The sequence below is a fragment of the Notolepis coatsorum genome, assembly GCF_963971535.1.
Source record: "Notolepis coatsorum genome assembly, chromosome: 17".
NCBI lineage: Eukaryota > Metazoa > Chordata > Actinopteri > Aulopiformes > Paralepididae > Notolepis > Notolepis coatsorum.
In genome coordinates, this window is record NC_140181.1 from 12,943,093 (window position 1) to 12,962,493 (window position 19,401).

General features: G+C 51.8%; 1 protein-coding gene across 1 annotated transcript in view; it reads left to right on the forward strand.

The window, feature by feature from the left end:
- LOC311243710 (6-phosphofructo-2-kinase/fructose-2,6-bisphosphatase-like) overlaps nt 1–10,750 on the forward strand; it is a 40,537-nt gene extending 29,787 nt beyond the window's left edge. Inside the window, 9 exon segments of the mRNA XM_084333041.1 lie at nt 357–478; nt 3,158–3,365; nt 4,604–4,705; nt 4,707–4,763; nt 5,655–5,759; nt 7,574–7,703; nt 8,486–8,548; nt 9,286–9,350; nt 10,484–10,750. Of these exon segments, the coding sequence (XP_084189167.1) occupies nt 357–478; nt 3,158–3,365; nt 4,604–4,705; nt 4,707–4,763; nt 5,655–5,759; nt 7,574–7,703; nt 8,486–8,548; nt 9,286–9,350; nt 10,484–10,543 (912 nt within the window). The 3' untranslated portion in view covers nt 10,544–10,750.
- The last annotated feature ends 8,651 nt before the right edge of the window (nt 10,751–19,401 follow it).

Genomic DNA, 19,401 nt, shown 5'->3' on the forward strand with positions numbered 1-19,401 from the left:
TGCGGGACTTTTTTAATTGAATTGAATTGTGTGTCTGTCTCTCTCTCCCTGTCTGTCTCTATCGGTCTCTCTCTTTCTCTCTGTCGGTCTCTGTCTCTCTGCTCTGTCTCTCCATCTGTCGGTCTCTGTCTCTCTGTCTCTTTCTTTCTCTCCCTCTCGGTCTCTCTTTTTCTCTCTCTCTTTCTCTCTGTCTCTCTCTCTGTCTCTCTCTCCCTCTCTCTGTCTTCCTCTCTCTCTGTCTCTGTGTCTCTCTCCCTCTCTCTCTCTCTCTCTCTCTCTCTCTCTCTGTCTCTCTCTCTCTCCCTCTCTCTCCCTCTCTCCCTCCCTCTCCCTCTCCCTCTCCCTCCCTCCTGTAGCAGGTGAAGCTGAGCAGTCCTGACTATGTGGGATGTGACAAGGAGGAGGCAGCAGCTGACTTCCTGAAGAGGATCGAGTGCTACAAGGTCACCTACGTAAAGCTGGACGACGACAAGGACAGGTGAGAGTGCTACAAGACAGGTGAGAGTGCTACAGGACAGGTGAGAGTGCTACAAGACAGGTGAGAGTGCTACAGGACAGGTGAGAGTGCTACAAGACAGGTGAGAGTGCTACAGGACAGGTGAGAGTGCTACAGGACAGGTGAGAGTGCTACAAGACAGGTGAGAGTGCTACAAGACAGGTGAGAGTGCTACAAGACAGGTGAGAGTGCTACAAGACAGGTGAGAGTGCTACAAGACAGGTGAGAGTGCTACAGGACAGGTGAGAGTGCTACAAGACAGGTGAGAGTGCTACAGGACAGGTGAGAGTGCTACAAGACAGGTGAGAGTGCTACAAGACAGGTGAGAGTGCTACAAGACAGGTGAGAGTGCTACAAGACAGGTGAGAGTGCTACAAGACAGGTGAGAGTGCTACAAGACAGGTGAGAGTGCTACAGGACAGGTGAGAGTGCTACAACACAGGTGAGAGTGCTACAGGACAGGTGAGAGTGCTACAAGACAGGTGAGAGTGCTACAAGACAGGTGAGAGTGCTACAGGACAGGTGAGAGTGCTACAAGACAGGTGAGAGTGCTACAGGACAGGTGAGAGTGCTACAGGACAGGTGAGAGTGCTACAAGACAGGTGAGAGTGCTACAAGACAGGTGAGAGTGCTACAAGACAGGTGAGAGTGCTACAGGACAGGTGAGAGTGCTACAGGACAGGTGAGAGTGCTACAAGACAGGTGAGAGTGCTACAAGACAGGTGAGAGTGCTACAAGACAGGTGAGAGTGCTACAAGACAGGTGAGAGTGCTACAGGACAGGTGAGAGTGCTACAAGACAGGTGAGAGTGCTACAGGACAGGTGAGAGTGCTACAAGACAGGTGAGAGTGCTACAAGACAGGTGAGAGTGCTACAATACAGGTGAGAGTGCTACAGGACAGGTGAGAGTGCTACAAGACAGGTGAGAGTGCTACAAGACAGGTGAGAGTGCTACAAGACAGGTGAGAGTGCTACAAGACAGGTGAGAGTGCTACAGGACAGGTGAGAGTGCTACAAGACAGGTGAGAGTGCTACAAGACTGGTGAGAGTGCTACAGGACAGGTGAGAGTGCTACAAGACAGGTGAGAGTGATACAGGACAGGTGAGAGTGCTACAGGACAGGTGAGAGTGCTACAGGACAGGTGAGAGTGCTACAGGACAGGTGAGAGTGCTACAGGACAGGTGAGAGTGCTACAGGACAGGTGAGAGTGCTACAGGACAGGTGAGAGTGATACAGGACAGGTGAGAGTGCTACAGGACAGGTGAGAGTGCTACAAGACAGGTGAGAGTGCTACAAGACAGGTGAGAGTGCTACAAGGCAGGTGAGAGTGCTACAAGACAGGTGAGAGTGCTACAAGACAGGTGAGAGTGCTACAAGACAGGTGAGAGTGCTACAAGACAGGTGAGAGTGCTACAAGACAGGTGAGAGTGCTACAAGACAGGTGAGAGTGCTACAGGACAGGTGAGAGTGCTACAAGACAGGTGAGAGTGCTACAAGACAGGTGAGAGTGCTACAAGACAGGTGAGAGTGCTACAGGACAGGTGAGAGTGCTACAAGACTGGTGAGAGTGCTACAAGACAGGTGAGAGTGCTACAAGACAGGTGAGAGTGCTACAGGACAGGTGAGAGTGCTACAAGGACAGGTGAGAGTGCTACAAGACAGGTGAGAGTGCTACAAGACAGGTGAGAGTGCTACAGGACAGGTGAGAGTGCTACAAGACAGGTGAGAGTGCTACAAGACAGGTGAGAGTGCTACAGGACAGGTGAGAGTGCTACAAGACAGGTGAGAGTGCTACAAGACAGGTGAGAGTGCTACAGGACAGGTGAGAGTGCTACAAGACAGGTGAGAGTGCTACAAGACAGGTGAGAGTGCTACAAGACAGGTGAGAGTGCTACAAGACAGGTGAGAGTGCTACAAGACAGGTGAGAGTGCTACAGGACAGGTGAGAGTGCTACAGGACAGGTGAGAGTGCTACAGGACAGGTGAGAGTGCTACAAGACAGGTGAGAGTGCTACAGGACAGGTGAGAGTGCTACAAGACAGGTGAGAGTGCTACAAGACAGGTGAGAGTGCTACAGGACAGGTGAGAGTGATACAGGACAGGTGAGAGTGCTACAAGACAGGTGAGAGTGCTACAGGACAGGTGAGAGTGCTACAGGACAGGTGAGAGTGCTACAAGACAGGTGAGAGTGCTACAAGACAGGTGAGAGTGCTACAAGACAGGTGAGAATGCTACAGGACAGGTGAGAGTGATACAGGACAGGTGAGAGTGCTACAAGACAGGTGAGAGTGCTACAAGACAGGTGAGAGTGCTACAGGACAGGTGAGAGTGCTACAAGACAGGTGAGAGTGCTACAAGACAGGTGAGAGTACTACAAGACAGGTGAGAGTGCTACAGGACAGGTGAGAGTGCTACAGGACAGGTGAGAGTGCTACAGGACAGGTGAGAGTGCTACAAGACAGGTGAGAGTGCTACAGGACAGGTGAGAGTGCTACAAGACAGGTGAGAGTGCTACAAGACCAGAGACCACAGACCAGAGACCGGTAACCGTCGGTAGTGTGATAGTAAAGGGTTAACCTTCTGTAGTGTGGCAGTGAAAGGGTTAAACATTCACACATGTGATGATATGAAAGGAGACTGTGCATATTTAACCCCTGCAGGAACTTGTCCTACATCAAGATCTTCAACGTGGGCAGCCGCTACCTGGTGAACCGCGTCCAGGACCACATCCAGAGCCGCATCGTCTACTACCTGATGAACATCCACGTCACGCCGCGCTGCATCTACCTGAGCCGCCACGGGGAGAGTGAACTCAACCTGCTGGGGCGCATCGGGGGCGACTCGGGCCTGTCGGAGAGGGGCAACAAGGTGAGGGGGGGGGGGACTCGGGCCTGTCGGAGAGGGGCAACAAGGTGAGGGGGGGGGGGACTCGGGCCTGTCGGAGAGGGGCAACAAGGTGAGGGGGGGGGGACTCGGGCCTGTCGGAGAGGGGCAACAAGGTGAGGGAGGGGGGAGGGAGGGAGGAGGGCCTGTCGGAGAGGGGCAACAAGGTGAGGGAGGGGGGACTCGGGCCTGTCGGAGAGGGGCAACAAGGTGAGGGAGGGGGGGACTCGGGCCTGTCGGAGAGGGGCAACAAGGTGAGGGGGGGGGGACTCGGGCCTGTCTGAGAGGGGCAACAAGGTGAGGGAGGGGGGAGGGAGGGGGGAGGAGGGCCTGTCGGAGAGGGGCAACAAGGTGAGGGAGGGGGCGACTCTGGCCTGTCGGAGAGGGGCAACAAGGTGAGGGGGGGGGGACTCGGGCCTGTCTGAGAGGGGCAACAAGGTGAGGGGGGGGGGTAGAGGGGGAGGGAGGGAGGAGGGCCTGTCGGAGAGGGGCAACAAGGTGAGGGGGGGGGACTCGGGCCTGTCGGAGAGGGGCAACAAGGTGAGGGGGGGGGAGGGAGGGAGGAGGGCCTGTCGGAGAGGGGCAACAAGGTGAGGGAGGGGGGGACTCTGGCCTGTCGGAGAGGGGCAACAAGGTGAGGGGGGGGGGGGACTCTGGCCTGTCGGAGAGGGGCAACAAGGTGAGGGGGGGGGGGGGAGGAGGGCCTGTCGGAGAGGGGCAACAAGGTGAGGGGGGGGGGGGGAGGGAGGGAGGAGAGGGGCAACAAGGTGAGGGAGGGGGGGGACTCGGGCCTGTCGGAGAGGGGCAACAAGGTGAGGGGGGGGGACTCGGGCCTGTCGGAGAGGGGCAACAAGGTGAGGGGGGGGGACTCGGGCCTGTCGGAGAGGGGCAACAAGGTGAGGGGGGGGGGACTCGGGCTGTCGGAGAGGGGCAACAAGGTGAGGGGGGGGGGGACTCGGGCCTGTCTGAGAGGACCAACAAGGTGAGGGGGGGGGACTTGGGCCTGTCGGAGAGGGGCAACAAGGTGAGGGGGGGGGGACTCCGGCCTGTCTGAGAGGACCAACAAGGTGAGGGGGGGGACTTGGGCCTGTCGGAGAGGGGCAACAAGGTGAGGGGGGGGGGGGACTCGGCCTGTCGGAGAGGTAGTGTGATGTAGGTATGTAATGTGATTTCTAATGTTACTATGATCTCTGTGGGAAACACTCTCTCTCCTTCCTCCCCAGTTTGCCACGGCCCTGGGGGGCTACATGCGGGGCCAGTGCATCTCGGACCTGAAGGTGTGGACCAGCCACATGAAGAGGACCATCCAGACGGCGGAGGCCTTGGGGACGCAGTACGGGGACGCAGTACGAGCAGTGGAAGGCCCTGAACGAGATAGACGCTGTACGTTCACACCAGGGAGGGGAGGCGTTCACCGGGAGGGAGGGGAGGGGAGGGAGGGAGGGGAGGGAGGGGAGCGTTCACACCGGGGAGGGGAGGGCAGGCGTCACCCGGGGAGGGAGGGGAGGGGAGGGGAGGGGAGGGGAGGGGAGGGGAGGCGTTCACACCGGGGAGGAGGGCAGGCGTTCACACCGGAGGGGAGGGAGGCGTTCACACCGGGGAGGGGAGGGGAGGCGTTCACACCGGGGAGGGGAGGCGTTCACACCGGAAGGGAGGGAGGCGTTCACACCGGGGAGGGGGAGGGAGGAGTTCACACCGGGGAGGGGAGGGAGGCTTCACACCGGGGAGGAGGGCGTTCACACCGGGAGGGGAGGAGGCGTTCACACCGGGGGGGGGAGGGGAGGCGTTCACACCGGGGAGGGGAGGCGTTCACACCGGGGAGGGAGGCGTTCACACCGGGGAGGGAGGGGAGGCGTTCACACCGGGGAGGGGAGGGAGGCGTTCACACCGGGGAGGGGAGGCGTTCACACCGGGGAGGGGAGGGGAGGCGTTCACACGGGAGGGGAGGCGTTCACACCGGGGAGGGGAGGCGTTCACACCGGGGAGGGGGAGGGGAGGGCGTTCACACCGGGGAGGGGAGGCGTTCACACCGGGGAGGGGAGGCGTTCACACCGGGGAGGGGAGGAGAGGCGTTCACACCGGGGAGGGGAGTGCAGGCGTTCCAGATATCAAGTGATGACGCATTGTGCTGTTAAAAGGTTTACAGAAAACACCAGGTGCTGCACAGAAAACGCATGACAAATAGTCAATGTCCGCACACTAGATAATGCAACCATTATTATTATTATTTAGGCCTGTCCCCTGTTTCCTCTACATTTCTCTCTGTCTCCGCAGGGTGTCTGTGAGGAGATGACGTATGAAGAGATCCAGGATCACTACCCAGAGGAGTTCGCTCTGAGGGACCAGGACAAGTACAGATACCGCTACCCCAAGGGAGAGGTGAGGAGGACGCTATTATATGTGACCCCAAGGGAGAGGTGAGGAGGACGCTATTATATGTGACCCCAAGGGAGAGGTGAGGAGGACGCTATTATATGTGACCCCAAGGGAGAGTTGAGGAGGACGCTATTATATGTGACCCCAAGGGAGAGTTGAGGAGGACGCTATTATATGTAACCCCAAGGGAGAGGTGAGGAGGACGCTATTATATGTAACCCCAAGGGAGAGGTGAGGAGGACGCTATTATATGTAACCCCAAGGGAGAGGTGAGGAGGACGCTATTATATGTAACCCCAAGGGAGAGGTGAGGAGGACGCTATTATATGTGACCCCAAGGGAGAGGTGAGGAGGACGCTATTATATGTGACCCCAAGGGAGAGGTGAGGAGGACGCTATTATATGTAACCCCAAGGGAGAGGTGAGGAGGACGCTATTATATGTGACCCCAAGGGAGAGGTGAGGAGGACGCTATTATATGTGACCCCAAGGGAGAGGTGAGGAGGACGCTATTATATGTGACCCCAAGGGAGAGGTGAGGAGGACGCTATTATATGTAACCCCAAGGGAGAGGTGAGGAGGACGCTATTATAGGTGACCCCAAGGGAGAGGTGAGGAGGACGCTATTATATGTAACCCCAAGGGAGAGGTGAGGAGGACGCTATTATATGTAACCCCAAGGGAGAGGTGAGGACGCTATTATAGTGAAGGAAATCGATGATTTGCATTTGGTTTATAACCTATATAGAGATGAGTTTTAAGAGGATAATATCATCATCATCACCATCATTGTCATGTATGTGTGTTTCCAGCCAAAACTGTGCAGACAGAGGGCCGTTATCAGCTCGGTGGAACAGAGAGAACTAGGGGGGATGATGTCAACGGTTGAGCAGTTGCTATGGTGATCTGGGTCAAATAGCTGTGGTGGAAGACAGCGCTGCTTGTAGCCATCTGAGAGCAGCCAGGTCAGAGAGGTAGAGGTGGTGGAGGAGGAGGCGGTCAGAGAGAGAGTGTGTGCATGCCAAGGTTGTTAAACATAAACACTGATAAGGACTGGGAACAGTGCAGATTTGGTCAGAGAGAACTATGCAGAGTTTGACATCGAACCATACTAAAGGTTAAAAGCAGTTGCCATGGCAGCGTCACATGGTAACAAGAAGAGGGGCGGGGCCTGTCATTGCTATGGCGAAGATAATATAATGGAGTTTTCTTCCGGGTACAGTTAGAATGAGAAACGAACCACACCGAAGAGCGCACACGTTGATCAGAGACTTTCATCCCTATCCATTGTGTTAATGCCCTAATGCCCTAATGCCCTCAAATTAAAGCTGAAAGTCTGCACTTAAAGCACATCTTGATTGTTTCATTCCAAGTCCATGGTGGAGTACAGAGACTATTTGATGGCATTTACATCCAAATCAGGTGAACGGTGTCGGAATTACAAAGGTTTCCACATGTGCTCCCTTACTTTTTTAAGGGACCAAAAGTTATTGGACAATTTACTGTATAATGTTTGTGGACCCTGTCTCCTAGTCTCATGAGGACCTGTCTCTGTCTCCTAGTCTTATGAGGACCTGTCTCTGTCTCCTAGTCTCATGAGGACCTGTCTCTGTCTCCTAGTCTCATGAGGACCTGTCTCTGTCTCCTAGTCTCATGAGGACCTGTCTCTGTCTCCTAGTCTCATGAGGACCTGTCTCTGTCTCCTAGTCTCATGAGGACCTGTCTCTGTCTCCTAGTCTCATGAGGACCTGTCTCTGTCTCCTAGTCTCATGAGGACCTGTCTCCTAGTCTCATGAGCACCTGTCTCTGTCTCCTAGTCCTATGAGGACCTGGTCCAGCGCCTGGAGCCCGTCATCATGGAGCTGGAGCGGCAGGAGAACGTTCTGGTCATCTGTCATCAGGCGGCCATGCGGTGTCTGCTGGCCTACTTCCTGGACAAGAGTGCAGGTAGACATGAGGACCTGTATCACGTCTGTCTCTCTGTCTGTCTTTCTCTCCATCTGTCTCTCTTTCTCTCTTTCTCTCTGTCTGTCTCTTTCTCTCTGTCTCTCTTTCTCTGTCTCTCTTTCTCTCTGTCTCTGTCTCTCTTTCTCTCTGTCTGTCTGTCTGTCTGTCTCTCTCTCTCTCTCTGATTGACAGATGAGCTGCCCTATCTGAAGTCTCTCTCTCTCTCTCTCTCTCTCTCTCTCTCTCTCTCTCTCTCTATGATTGACAGATGAGCTGCCCTATCTGAAGTGTCCTCTCTCTCTCTCTGATTGACAGATGAGCTGCCCTATCTGAAGTGTCCTCTCTCTCTCTATGATTGACAGATGAGCTGCCCTATCTGAAGTGTCCTCTCTCTCTCTCTCTGATTGACAGATGAGCTGCCCTATCTGAAGTGTCCTCTCTCTCTCTCTCTCTCTCTCTCTCTCTCTCTCTCTCTCTCTCTATGATTGACAGATGAGCTGCCCTATCTGAAGTGTCCTCTCTCTCTCTCTCTCTCTCTCTCTCTCTCTCTCTCTCTCTCTCTCTCTCTCTCTCTCTCTCTCTCTCTCTCTCTCTCTCTCTCTCTCTGATTGACAGATGAGCTGCCCTATCTGAAGTGTCCTCTCTCTCTCTCTCTGATTGACAGATGAGCTGCCCTATCTGAAGTGTTGTCTCTCTCTCTCTCTCTCTCTCTCTGATTGACAGATGAGCTGCCCTATCTGAAGTGTTGTCTCTCTCTCTCTCTCTCTCTCTCTGATTGACAGATGAGCTGCCCTATCTGAAGTGTCCTCTCCACACGGTACTGAAGCTCACCCCCGTCGCTTACGGTCAGTCTCCTGGTTTCTTTCCCCCCAAGAAGAATGTTATTACTGTTTTTTCTTTTCTTTTTTGTTCTAGTTATACATTCACTTGTGTCAACAGCCGTATGACCTCTTTCTCTCATACATGGAAACCTCTCTCTCCCCCTCTCCCTCTCTCTCCCGCTCCATCTCTCCCTCTCCTCTCTGTCTCCCTCTCTCTCTCTCTCTGTCTCTCTCTCCCGCTCCCTCTCTTGTCTCCCTTTCGGTCTCTCTCCCTCTCTCTCTCCCGCTCCCTCTCTCTCTCCCTCTCTGTCTCCCGCTCCCTCTCTCTCTCCCACTCCCTCTCCCTCTCTCTCTCCCTCTCTGTCTCCCGCTCGCTCTCTCTCCCTCTCTCTCTCTCCCTCTCTCCCTCTCTCTCTCTCTTCTCTCTGTCTCCCTCTCTCTCTGACTCTCTCTGTCTCTCTCCCTCTCTCTCTCTGTCTCTCTCTCTCTCTGTCTCTCTCTCCCGCTCCCTTTCTTGTCTCCCTTTCTGTCTCTCTCTCTCCCTCTCTCTCTCCCTCTCTGTCTCTTTCTCTCCCTCTCTGTCTCTCCCTCTCTCTCCCTCTCTCTCTCTCTTCTCTCTGTCTCCCTCTCTCTCTGACTCTCTCTGTCTCTCTCCCTCTCTCTCTCTGTCTCTCTCCCTCTCTCTCTCTCTCTCTCCCTCTCTGTCTCCCTCTCTCTGTCTCCCTCTCTCTCTCTCTCTCTCTGACTCTCTCTATATTCAGGTTGTAAAGTAGAGTCCATCTTCCTCCACATTGAAGCAGTGAACACACACAGGGACAGACCTATTGTGAGTATAAATGCTCTGAGCACGTTTTCATTTTCAGAATTCATACGTTATACACGTACACATACATGTTATTATTATGTTATGTTATTCCTATGGTCCTAGAGACGGTCCAAAAATATTAAATATTAGTGAAAACAAACAACTCTACAATATTGATTGAACTTTCCTGGGCCTTGGAAATAACATGTTATAATTAACAATGCAGCTGGTGTTCCCCTTTAAGTCATATACTGTATATAAAACATTATACAAACCATATCCCCTTTAAGTCATTATACAAACCATATAAAACCTTTAAGTCATATACTGTATATAAAACATACAAACCATATACAACCTTTAAGTAATATGCTGTATATAAATTATACAAACCATATCCCCTTTAGGTAATATACTGTACATAAAACATTATACAAACCATATAAAACCTTTAAGTCATATACTGTATATAAAACATTATGCAAACCATCCGCACACTGGCCTGCTAGCTAAACTAGTCTGATCCTCCGCACACTGGCCTGCTAGCTAAACTAGTCTGATCCTCCGCACACTGGCCTGCTAGCCAAACTAGTCTGATCCTCCGCACACTGGCCTGCTAGCTAAACTAGTCTGATCCTCCGCACACTGGCCCGCTAGCTAAACTAGTCTGATCCTCCGCACACTGGCCCGCTAGCTAAACTAGTCTGATCCTCCGCACACTGGCCCGCTAGCTAAACTAGTCTGATCCTCCGCACACTGGCCTGCTAGCCAAACTAGTCTGATCCTCCGCACACTGGCCTGCTAGCTAAACTAGTCTGATCCTCCGCACACTGGCCTGCTAGCTAAACTAGTCTGATCCTCCGCACACTGGCCTGCTAGCTAAACTAGTCTGATCCTCCGCACACTGGCCCGCTAGCTAAACTAGTCTGATCCTCCGCACACTGGCCCGCTAGCTAAACTAGTCTGATCCTCCGCACACTGGCCTGCTAGCTAAACTAGTCTGATCCTCCGCACACTGGCCCGCTAGCTAAACTAGTCTGATCCTCCGCACACTGGCCTGCTGACACACAGAGCAACTCATGTCACCTACTGACACATAGAGAGCAACTGTCTGTCACTCAAATCTAGTTGACTCGAGTCTTTCTGTCTTTCAGAACGTAGATGTGGACAGAGACCCAGAGGAGGCGCTGGAGACCGTCCCAGACCACGTCTAGACCAGCTGACCACGTCTAGACCAGCTGACCACGTCTAGACCAGCTGACCACGTCTAGACCAGCTGACCACGTCTAGACCAGCTGCAGACCACGTCTAGACCAGCTGGAGACCACGTCTAGACCAGCTGGAGACCACATCTAGACCAGCTGGAGATCACATCTAGACCAGCTGCAGACCACGTCTAGACCAGCTGGAGACCACATCTAGACCAGCTGCAGACCACATCTAGACCAGCTGCAGACCACGTCTAGACCAGCTGGAGACCACGTCTAGACCAGCTGCAGACCACATCTAGACCAGCTGGAGACCACGTCTAGACCAGCTGGAGACCACATCTAGACCAGCTGCAGACCACATCTAGACCAGCTGCAGACCACATCTAGACCAGCTGCAGACCACATCTAGACCAGCTGGAGACCACATCTAGACCAGCTGCAGACCACATCTAGACCAGCTGCAGACCACATCTAGACCAGCTGGAGACCACGTCTAGACCAGCTGAAGACCACGTCTAGACCAGCTGGAGACCACGTCTAGACCAGCTGAAGACCACGTCTAGACCAGCTGCAGACCACGTCTAGACCAGCTGGAGACCACATCTAGACCAGCTGCAGACCACATCTAGACCAGCTGCAGACCACGTCTAGACCAGCTGGAGACCACATCTAGACCAGCTGCAGACCACATCTAGACCAGCTGCAGACCACGTCTAGACCAGCTGGAGACCACATCTAGACCAGCTGCAGACCACATCTAGACCAGCTGCAGACCACATCTAGACCAGCTGCAGACCACGTCTAGACCAGCTGGAGACCACATCTAGACCAGCTGCAGACCACATCTAGACCAGCTGCAGACCACGTCTAGACCAGCTGGAGACCACATCTAGACCAGCTGCAGACCACATCTAGACCAGCTGCAGACCACGTCTAGACCAGCTGGAGACCACATCTAGACCAGCTGCAGACCACATCTAGACCAGCTGCAGACCACGTCTAGACCAGCTGAAGACCACGTCTAGACCAGCTGACCACGTCTAGACCAGCTGGAGAGCGTCCCAGGTCTAGAGGAGGAGATGCAGGTTGCCAGCTGTCATGTACAGTAGCTAATAATATAATATACTTCATATCACAGCTGGTGAAATTATATTATATTACACCATCGCCAGGAGAGACTTCGTCAGTGAACCTTCCCGTTTACCAGCTGTGATGGAAGAGGAGAAACCAGAGGCCAGGGGGGGGGGGGGGGCCTTCTCCTCCCACGCCTCAGAGACTGCCCTACGTTTATTTTAGCATCGTTTTTAATTGAATGGTTGGTGATCGTTGTTGTTATGAAAATGTGAAATGTGGGTTGAAGGGTCGTCCAGAGGAGGCTGGGTTATAGCCTTCTGCACAGAAAGCTGTGTAAGTGTGAAGACTAGTCTTGTTATCCTAATATCACCCAGTAAGTTCTGTGGTTGTTAACCCTGCTTCCTCAAGGACCCGCACCCCCCCCCCTCCCTTCCTCCAGGGGCTGTGATGCATTAAAATGGTACATTTCTCAGATGGTAGCCTATTGTTTTAATAATGCACTTTATAAATGCGGGTTTCAGTGTCGTCTAGGTCACATGTTGAAGAATAGGGTTCCGTGTCTGTGAGAGAAGAAGCGGCCGTATGAGACCCTGCACCACACCCTCCTTTAACCTTTCTGTCACTACTTACTTCCTTCCTTCCTTAACCCTTTCACCGTCGGTTGTGTGATAGTAAAGGGTTAACCTTCTGTCGTGTGGCAGTGAAAGGGTTAAAGGTGCACTATGCAGTTTTGGGGGAGGGGTATTTAAGCCTGCAATTAGTTTACAAAATATGTTGACCGTACATCCAATTCTTAGTTAATCATAAATTAAAACAAATGTATTTTGAGGCACTGAACAAAAATCTCAATATATATATATATACTATGAGTAAAAGTAAACAGTATACACAAGGTGCAGTAGACACAAGGTGCAGTAGACACAAGGTACACATTTGTTTATTTCATAAAAATGTTCCCGACATAATGCTACCTGCCCCGACCAGATCCGTGACTCCGTTGCGATACAGATGAATTATCTACTCAGAATAGTATGAGTGGCTATCTTTTATGTGTCTTTTTTTACCACTGGTTGAAAACCACTGCTGTGTAGATCACTGCCGGTATGTGCGTGTGTTCAGAACCTTTATTTCAGCAGGGACTGTATGTGTTTATTTGACGTTACTGTACGATATACTGTAAGTGTATTTAAAAGACGGAGCTGTCTTTTATTGTAATATAATAATTATTAATATAATTTTTTTTAATAATTTATAATATCACCAGAGCGCATCAGGTGCATGATGAAATACTCGAGTGACACTGACGGAGCGGGGAACATAGGACCCTTTTTTAGTCACGACGTGTACGTTTGAGAACACTACCGTAATGACAGAGAAATGAAGCAAGCTGACATGGTCGGCCCTCACACAACTTGGTCGCTTTTTCGGGAGCCACAACGGGAGTGGGGAACATAGGACCTTTTTTATCATGGTCTAGCATGGTATGGTATGGTTGGGTTTGTGTCTCCTCCAGTAGCGGTGTTCAGCCTGGCTGTGGCTAGTCATGGTCTAGCATGGTACGGTATGGTTGGGTTTGTGTCTCCTCCAGTAGCGGTGTTCAGCCTGGCTGGGGCTAGTCATGGTCTAGCATGGTACGGTATGCGTCGCCATTGCATTTCTTGTAAACTGGTTTGTGTCGCCATTGCGTTTCTCTAAACTATCTGGTTGCTAAGCAACCTTTTTAAAATTCACAGCACCAGGCGGCTAGGTGGTGCAGTGGGCATGGCGCTCACCACCAATGCAGGAGACGCTGGGTTCGAGCCCAGCTCTCCGCATTGCTATCAGCTTGGCTGGTCGTTCATACTAACACAATTGCCAGTATTAGGGGGTGGGAAGCTGATGGGTGGGGATCGGACGTTGTGGACAGCGACTCCTACAGGTCGGTTGGTGCGCCGCAGAATCAGGAAGCGACGGGGGCGGCGTGTCCCTTCAAACGCAGACCCCCGACGCTGAGAGATCACGCTGTGCAGGTGAAAAGATGCGACGGCTGCTTCCTCAAGGAGGGGACACACGTGATGTAAGGCTTAGTCCACATTGCAGCCGGCCTGTGGGAGGCGTGGCCTAACAGCGTTCGAGACAGGGGAGGGTAGAATTGGATGATACGAAATTGGGATGGGAGAAAAATAGAAAATGGGAGGAAAAAGTAGATAAAAAAATTATTCACAGCACCTGTGGTACAGAAGCTAAACCATATGATACAACTAGGTTGTTAAGTCGTGACGTAATAAAGCGTTCCTGGGGCCAGGCTTCCTGCGTATCGACCTTCCAATAAAGTGTTCCCGGGGCCAGGCTTCCTGCGTATCGACCTTCCAATAAAGCGTTCCTGGGGCCAGGCTTCCTGCGTATCGACCTTCCAATAAAGTGTTCCTGGGGCCAGGCTTCCTGCGTATCGACCTTCCAATAAAGCGTTCCTGGGGCCAGGCTTCCTGCGTATCGACCTTCCAATAAAGCGTTCCTGGGGCCAGGCTTCCTGCGTATCGACCTTCCAATAAAGCGTTCCCAGGGCCAGGCTTCCTGCGTATCGACCTTCCAATAAAGTGTTCCTGGGACCAGGCTTCCTGCGTATCGACCTTCCAATAAAGCGTTCCTGGGACCAGGCTTCCTGCGTATCGACCTTCCAATAAAGCGTTCCCAGGGCCAGGCTTCCTGCGTATCGACCTTCCAATAAAGCGTTCCTGGGACCAGGCTTCCTGCGTATCGACCTTCCAATAAAGCGTTCCCAGGGCCAGGCTTCCTGCGTATCGACCTTCCAATAAAGTGTTCCTGGGGCCAGGCTTCCTGCGTATCGACCTTCCAATAAAGCGTTCCCAGGGCCAGGCTTCCTGCGTATCGACCTTCCAATAAAGCGTTCCTGGGGCCAGGCTTCCTGCGTATCGACCTTCCAATAAAGCGTTCCTGGGACCAGGCTTCCTGCGTATCGACCTTCCAATAAAGTGTTCCTGGGGCCAGGCTTCCTGCGTATCGACCTTCCAATAAAGCGTTCCCAGGGCCAGGCTTCCTGCGTATCGACCTTCCAATAAAGCGTTCCCGGGGCCAGGCTTCCTGCGTATCGACCTTCCAATAAAGCGTTCCTGGGGCCAGGCTTCCTGTGTCGGCTGAGGCTCTGGTCTCTTCAACACTCAGTGCCGAGTCCCTCGTTGTTTTAATAGATCTGTCATAATTAGGGATGTTCGATATTGGCTTTTTTACCGATATCCGATATACCGATATTGTCCCAACTTTTTTTTTTTCTACTTTTTCTCCCCATTTTCTATTTTTCTCCCATCCCAATTTCGTATTGTCCAATTCTACCCTCCCCTGTCTCGAACGCTGCTAGGCCATGCCTCCCACTGGTCGGCTGCAATGTGGACGAAGCCTTGCATCACGTGTCCCCTCCGGTACACGAGGAGGCAGCCGTCGCATCTTTTAATTTTTTTTTTTACTTACATTTTTTATTAACATTTATAGACAAACAACACTTACAGCATACCTACAATGACATCAACAACACAACCGTACATCCACATGGGCCCCTTGAATTCGGCCGCGCTCAGCCTCCCAGACCTCCATGAGAGGGCCTCCCGCCATCTACCCCCAGAAACAGGGCTCCTCCACATCCCAGGGCCATCTCACGCGTGGCCGAGTACTCAGCGACACGGGTACCTTGAATTTGATTGGGCCAGGCCCAGTAGAGGGGCGAGGGGTGGTACCCCCCCCCCCCCACCGAGCCAAGCCCGCTACCTCCCATGCCACCCAGCACCCCACCCCACGGCCGACGACCCCACAACATCCAAGACCCCACTCTCCCGGGCCAAACCGCGGAAACGATGGTCCCCCTCCCCCTACGTCCCCCCCCCTGAGTTAAGCCCATAGGAGCCCTCCCATATCCCAGGCCGATGCGCGTGCTGCCGGGCCCCCGGAGACACGGGTCCCTTGAATCAATTGGGCCAGCCCAGTAGAGGAAAGGATGGGGGACTCCCCCCCCCCCCCCCCCATCGAGCCAAGCCCGCTATTTCCCATCTCATCGAGAGCCCCACCCCACGCCCCCCCAACACACAGGGCCCCGCTGGGCAAAGCCCAGCCGCTCTGATCCCCCTGAGAGAAACCCCGCCCTCCTCCCAGAGAAACAGAACACCCCCATATCCTGGTCCACCATGCGCGGAGCCGAGCACCTAGAGCTCCCACCTGCCCCCGCCCGCCCGACCCACGAGGACCCCAGGCCCGCAGAAGGCCAAAGCACCACGCCTCAATGATCCCCTGACCCCCCGCGACCCCAAGCCCGGTGACCAGACCGCCCAGGCCACGGCGTCCGAGGGCCCCAGGAAACCCCACCCCCCCCACACCAATCCCACAACACGCAAGACCCCCCTCCCCCGGGTCGGACCGCCGGAACGATGGCCCCTCCCCCCGACACTGAACCCAGCCTGCCCACCTCTGTACCTCCCATGTCACCGACATCACTGCATATATTTATTGTGTTTTTTTATTTTATTTTTTTACTTTTTCTCCCATTTTTCTATTTTTCTCCCATCCCAATTTCGTATCATCCAATTCAACCCTCCCCTGTCACGAACGTTGTCTCTTGCCTCCCACAAGCCGGCTGCAATGTGGACTAAGTCATACATAGCACAAGTCCCCTCCGGTACTCGAGGTAACAGCAGTCGCATCTTTCCACCTGCGCGGCTCGATCTCTCAGCGTCAGGGGTCTGAGCTTTGGAGGGGCCCCGCCCCCGTCGCTTCCTGATTCTACTGCGCAGGCGCACCAACCGACCTGTAGGAGTCGCTGTCCACAACGCCCGATCCCCACCCATCAGTTTCCCTCCCCCTAATACGGCCAATGTGTATTAGTGCGGACGACCAGCTAAACTGAAAGCAATGTGGAGCGCTGGGCTCGAACAGGGAGGCGAACCTGTTCGAGCCCAGTCTCCAGTATCCGTGGTGAGCGCCTTGCCCACTGCACCACGTAGCCGCCCCCACCGCATATATTTATGAAAAATTAAACTAACAACACAATAAGAAAAAATGAAGTGAACATAAATGGTTATATGGTTAGCACTCTTTCCCCGATTGGCGGTTTGGGGGGGGATCAGCCCCCCCCCCCCCCAGAGACGGAGATATCCCCCAAAGGAGACTCTCCAAGCCTCTCTTCATGTCCAACATTTTGAATTCTTGTCCTTCACATTTGTCCATGTGCACATTCAAAGCAACTGCTATTCCAACACAACTCTGAAAAATTAATATAAAAAGACTAAAGACAATTGGCACTTCCCAGGTAATTCTTTTTAACCCCGTTTGACCCCCGTTGGCGGGTTGGAGGGGTAAGGCTCTCCTGGAGAGGGCCCCTCCTATAACGACAGAGATATCCCCTGTGGGGGTTCTCCAATGTCCCTATTATTGTCCAACATGTCCAACAAATAAAAAGATATATATTATTTTATTAAAACTTAATTTAGTTCATTCACGTACATGTTTAATGAAACCAACAAACAGTTATAATCTTACACATACATGTGAAACAAATATGTAAAACATTTTTTTTTTTATAAAGATTATTAATAATTTAAGATCAAGTTCTCATAGCCACGAGTAATCGATTACTCACATCCATCCCTAGTCCCCAGACATGAATATACGTCAGATTTAACAACCGAATAGCCCCAGCAGCTCTGACCAGGTTGTGAAAGGTGTCCGTTTCAGCCAGGTGTAGGGGTGTAAAAAGTACCCAGAAATTATACTTAAGTGAAAGTATGGGTACCGTCTCAAAATCGTACTCAAGTAAAAGTCAGAGTATCTGGCTAAAAACACACTTGAGTAAAAGTCAAAAAGTTTCTACTTTTAAATGTACTTAAGTACTAAAAAGTTAAAGTAAAAACTTTTTTTGTATTGCAAGGGATAGACCAGTGGTCTCAAACACATTCCATCGTGGGCCAAGTTTGCATTTTAACTACACATTGCACCAGGTGAGTTAGTTGAAGAGGTGAGCCAATTAGTGAAATCATCAGCTGGTGTTTAGTGAAACCAAGCATACAATGGAATGTGTTCTGCGATAGACGATGCTGAAATTAAAGAACGGAGGACACTTGTTTTTGCATTAAAATGATTTAATGCACTTCTCCATCACAGCATCCAGTTGTAAAGTTGGCCAAACTACAGCCTTGGAAAAATTAAGGGTTTAGTTATTTTTTTAATTTGTATACGTGGGATCTATATTGCACATCCTAAGGTTCTTGTCAAATAGTTGAAAATCCTTTTTAAATCGGCACTGGTTAGTGGTTAATGAAAATATCCACTGAAAGCTTGTTAGCATTTTGTAGCAATGCTAATGGAAACAAATGGGTTCAGCTTGCCAGTTTACCAAACCAAGTCAAGTCATGTCAATTTTATTTATATAGCACATTTCCAGTCAGCGGCAGCTGGCACCAAAGTGCTTCACAGGCAAGTTGATAAAAACAAAATAATGTGATGCAAGATATAAGATTAAAAACATAATAAAGCAATGAAAGTAATAAAAACAAAATAATATGATGCAAGATATAAGATTAAAAACATAGTAAAGCAATGAAAGTAATAAAAACAGGTAGGACACAGTAAAACAAAGAGGATAGAAGGGCCAGGGGTCTAGTGGTGATTAAGTGGGGGGGTGAAGGCCAAGGAGAACAGGTAGGTTTTTAAAAGTGATTTAAAAGCCTGTACGGTCTGGGCGGTCCGTACGCTGAGGGGGAGGCTGTTCCACAGTCTAGGCACTGCGGTGGAGAAAGCTCTGTCTCCCCTAGTCTTGAGCCTAGTTCTAGGCACCACCAATAGCAGCTGGTCAGCTGATCTGAGGGATCGTGGGGGGTGTGGCGGTGCAAGAGCTCGGACAGATAGGGAGGAGCCGTGCCATTTAGTGATTTAAAAACATTTAGGGCTAATTTAAAATCGATCCTAAAGCGAACAGGCAGCCAGTGGAGCGAGGCCAAGACTGGGCTGATATGTTCATGTTTTTTTGTTTTGGTGAGGAGGCGCACCTGGGCCCCGTTCCCCGTACCTGGATAACTGAGTTAGCCGGATAACTTTCGGTCAAGTCTGACTTAAGCCGGACTTTCCCATTCCCCGAAGCTGGATTGTCTAAATCACCATGACAACAGATCAAAAAGTTTGAGCCTGGTCGAGAGCAGGGTTTAAGTTCAAGTTAGCCGGATGAACCATAGCCACGCCCCCGCAAAGAAGTGACAGCCCGTTTCCTGAAATTATTCCCACAGTCTACGATCTGCATTATACCATTCTGAATTACGTTTTTGTGCTCCATTCTTCCAGAGGGGGCTTTTGAAATGTAAAATAGACCCAAAATGCTGATACTAAATTCACTTTGTCCTAAATAATGCACGTTATATTATACCGTGGCGCTCGCTCGGTGCGATGTACACATTATGTGGTTATTTTAACAACGCGCAGCATTGCAAATGTGAATCCCGCGGGGATATCCTTAATGATTGAAACCTATCGCTCGTTTGGCTCTGATTCCTTTCATATTCTCCGCTATGGATGAGGAGCGAGGAAGGAGAGGAGCGCCTGGATTTTGTTTCATTCAAGCATAAAATTGAAGCGTCTATGCGTGGATTGTGGATTTTGTGTGATATTGTAACTGGGATTAAAATGTCTGATGAGATGCGCTGTTTGACGGATTTGAGCACTAACATTATGCATACTTTAGGGCGGCTACGTGGTGCAATGGGCAAGGCGCTCACCACGAATGCTGGAGACGCTGGGTTCGCCAGTTCGAGCCCAGC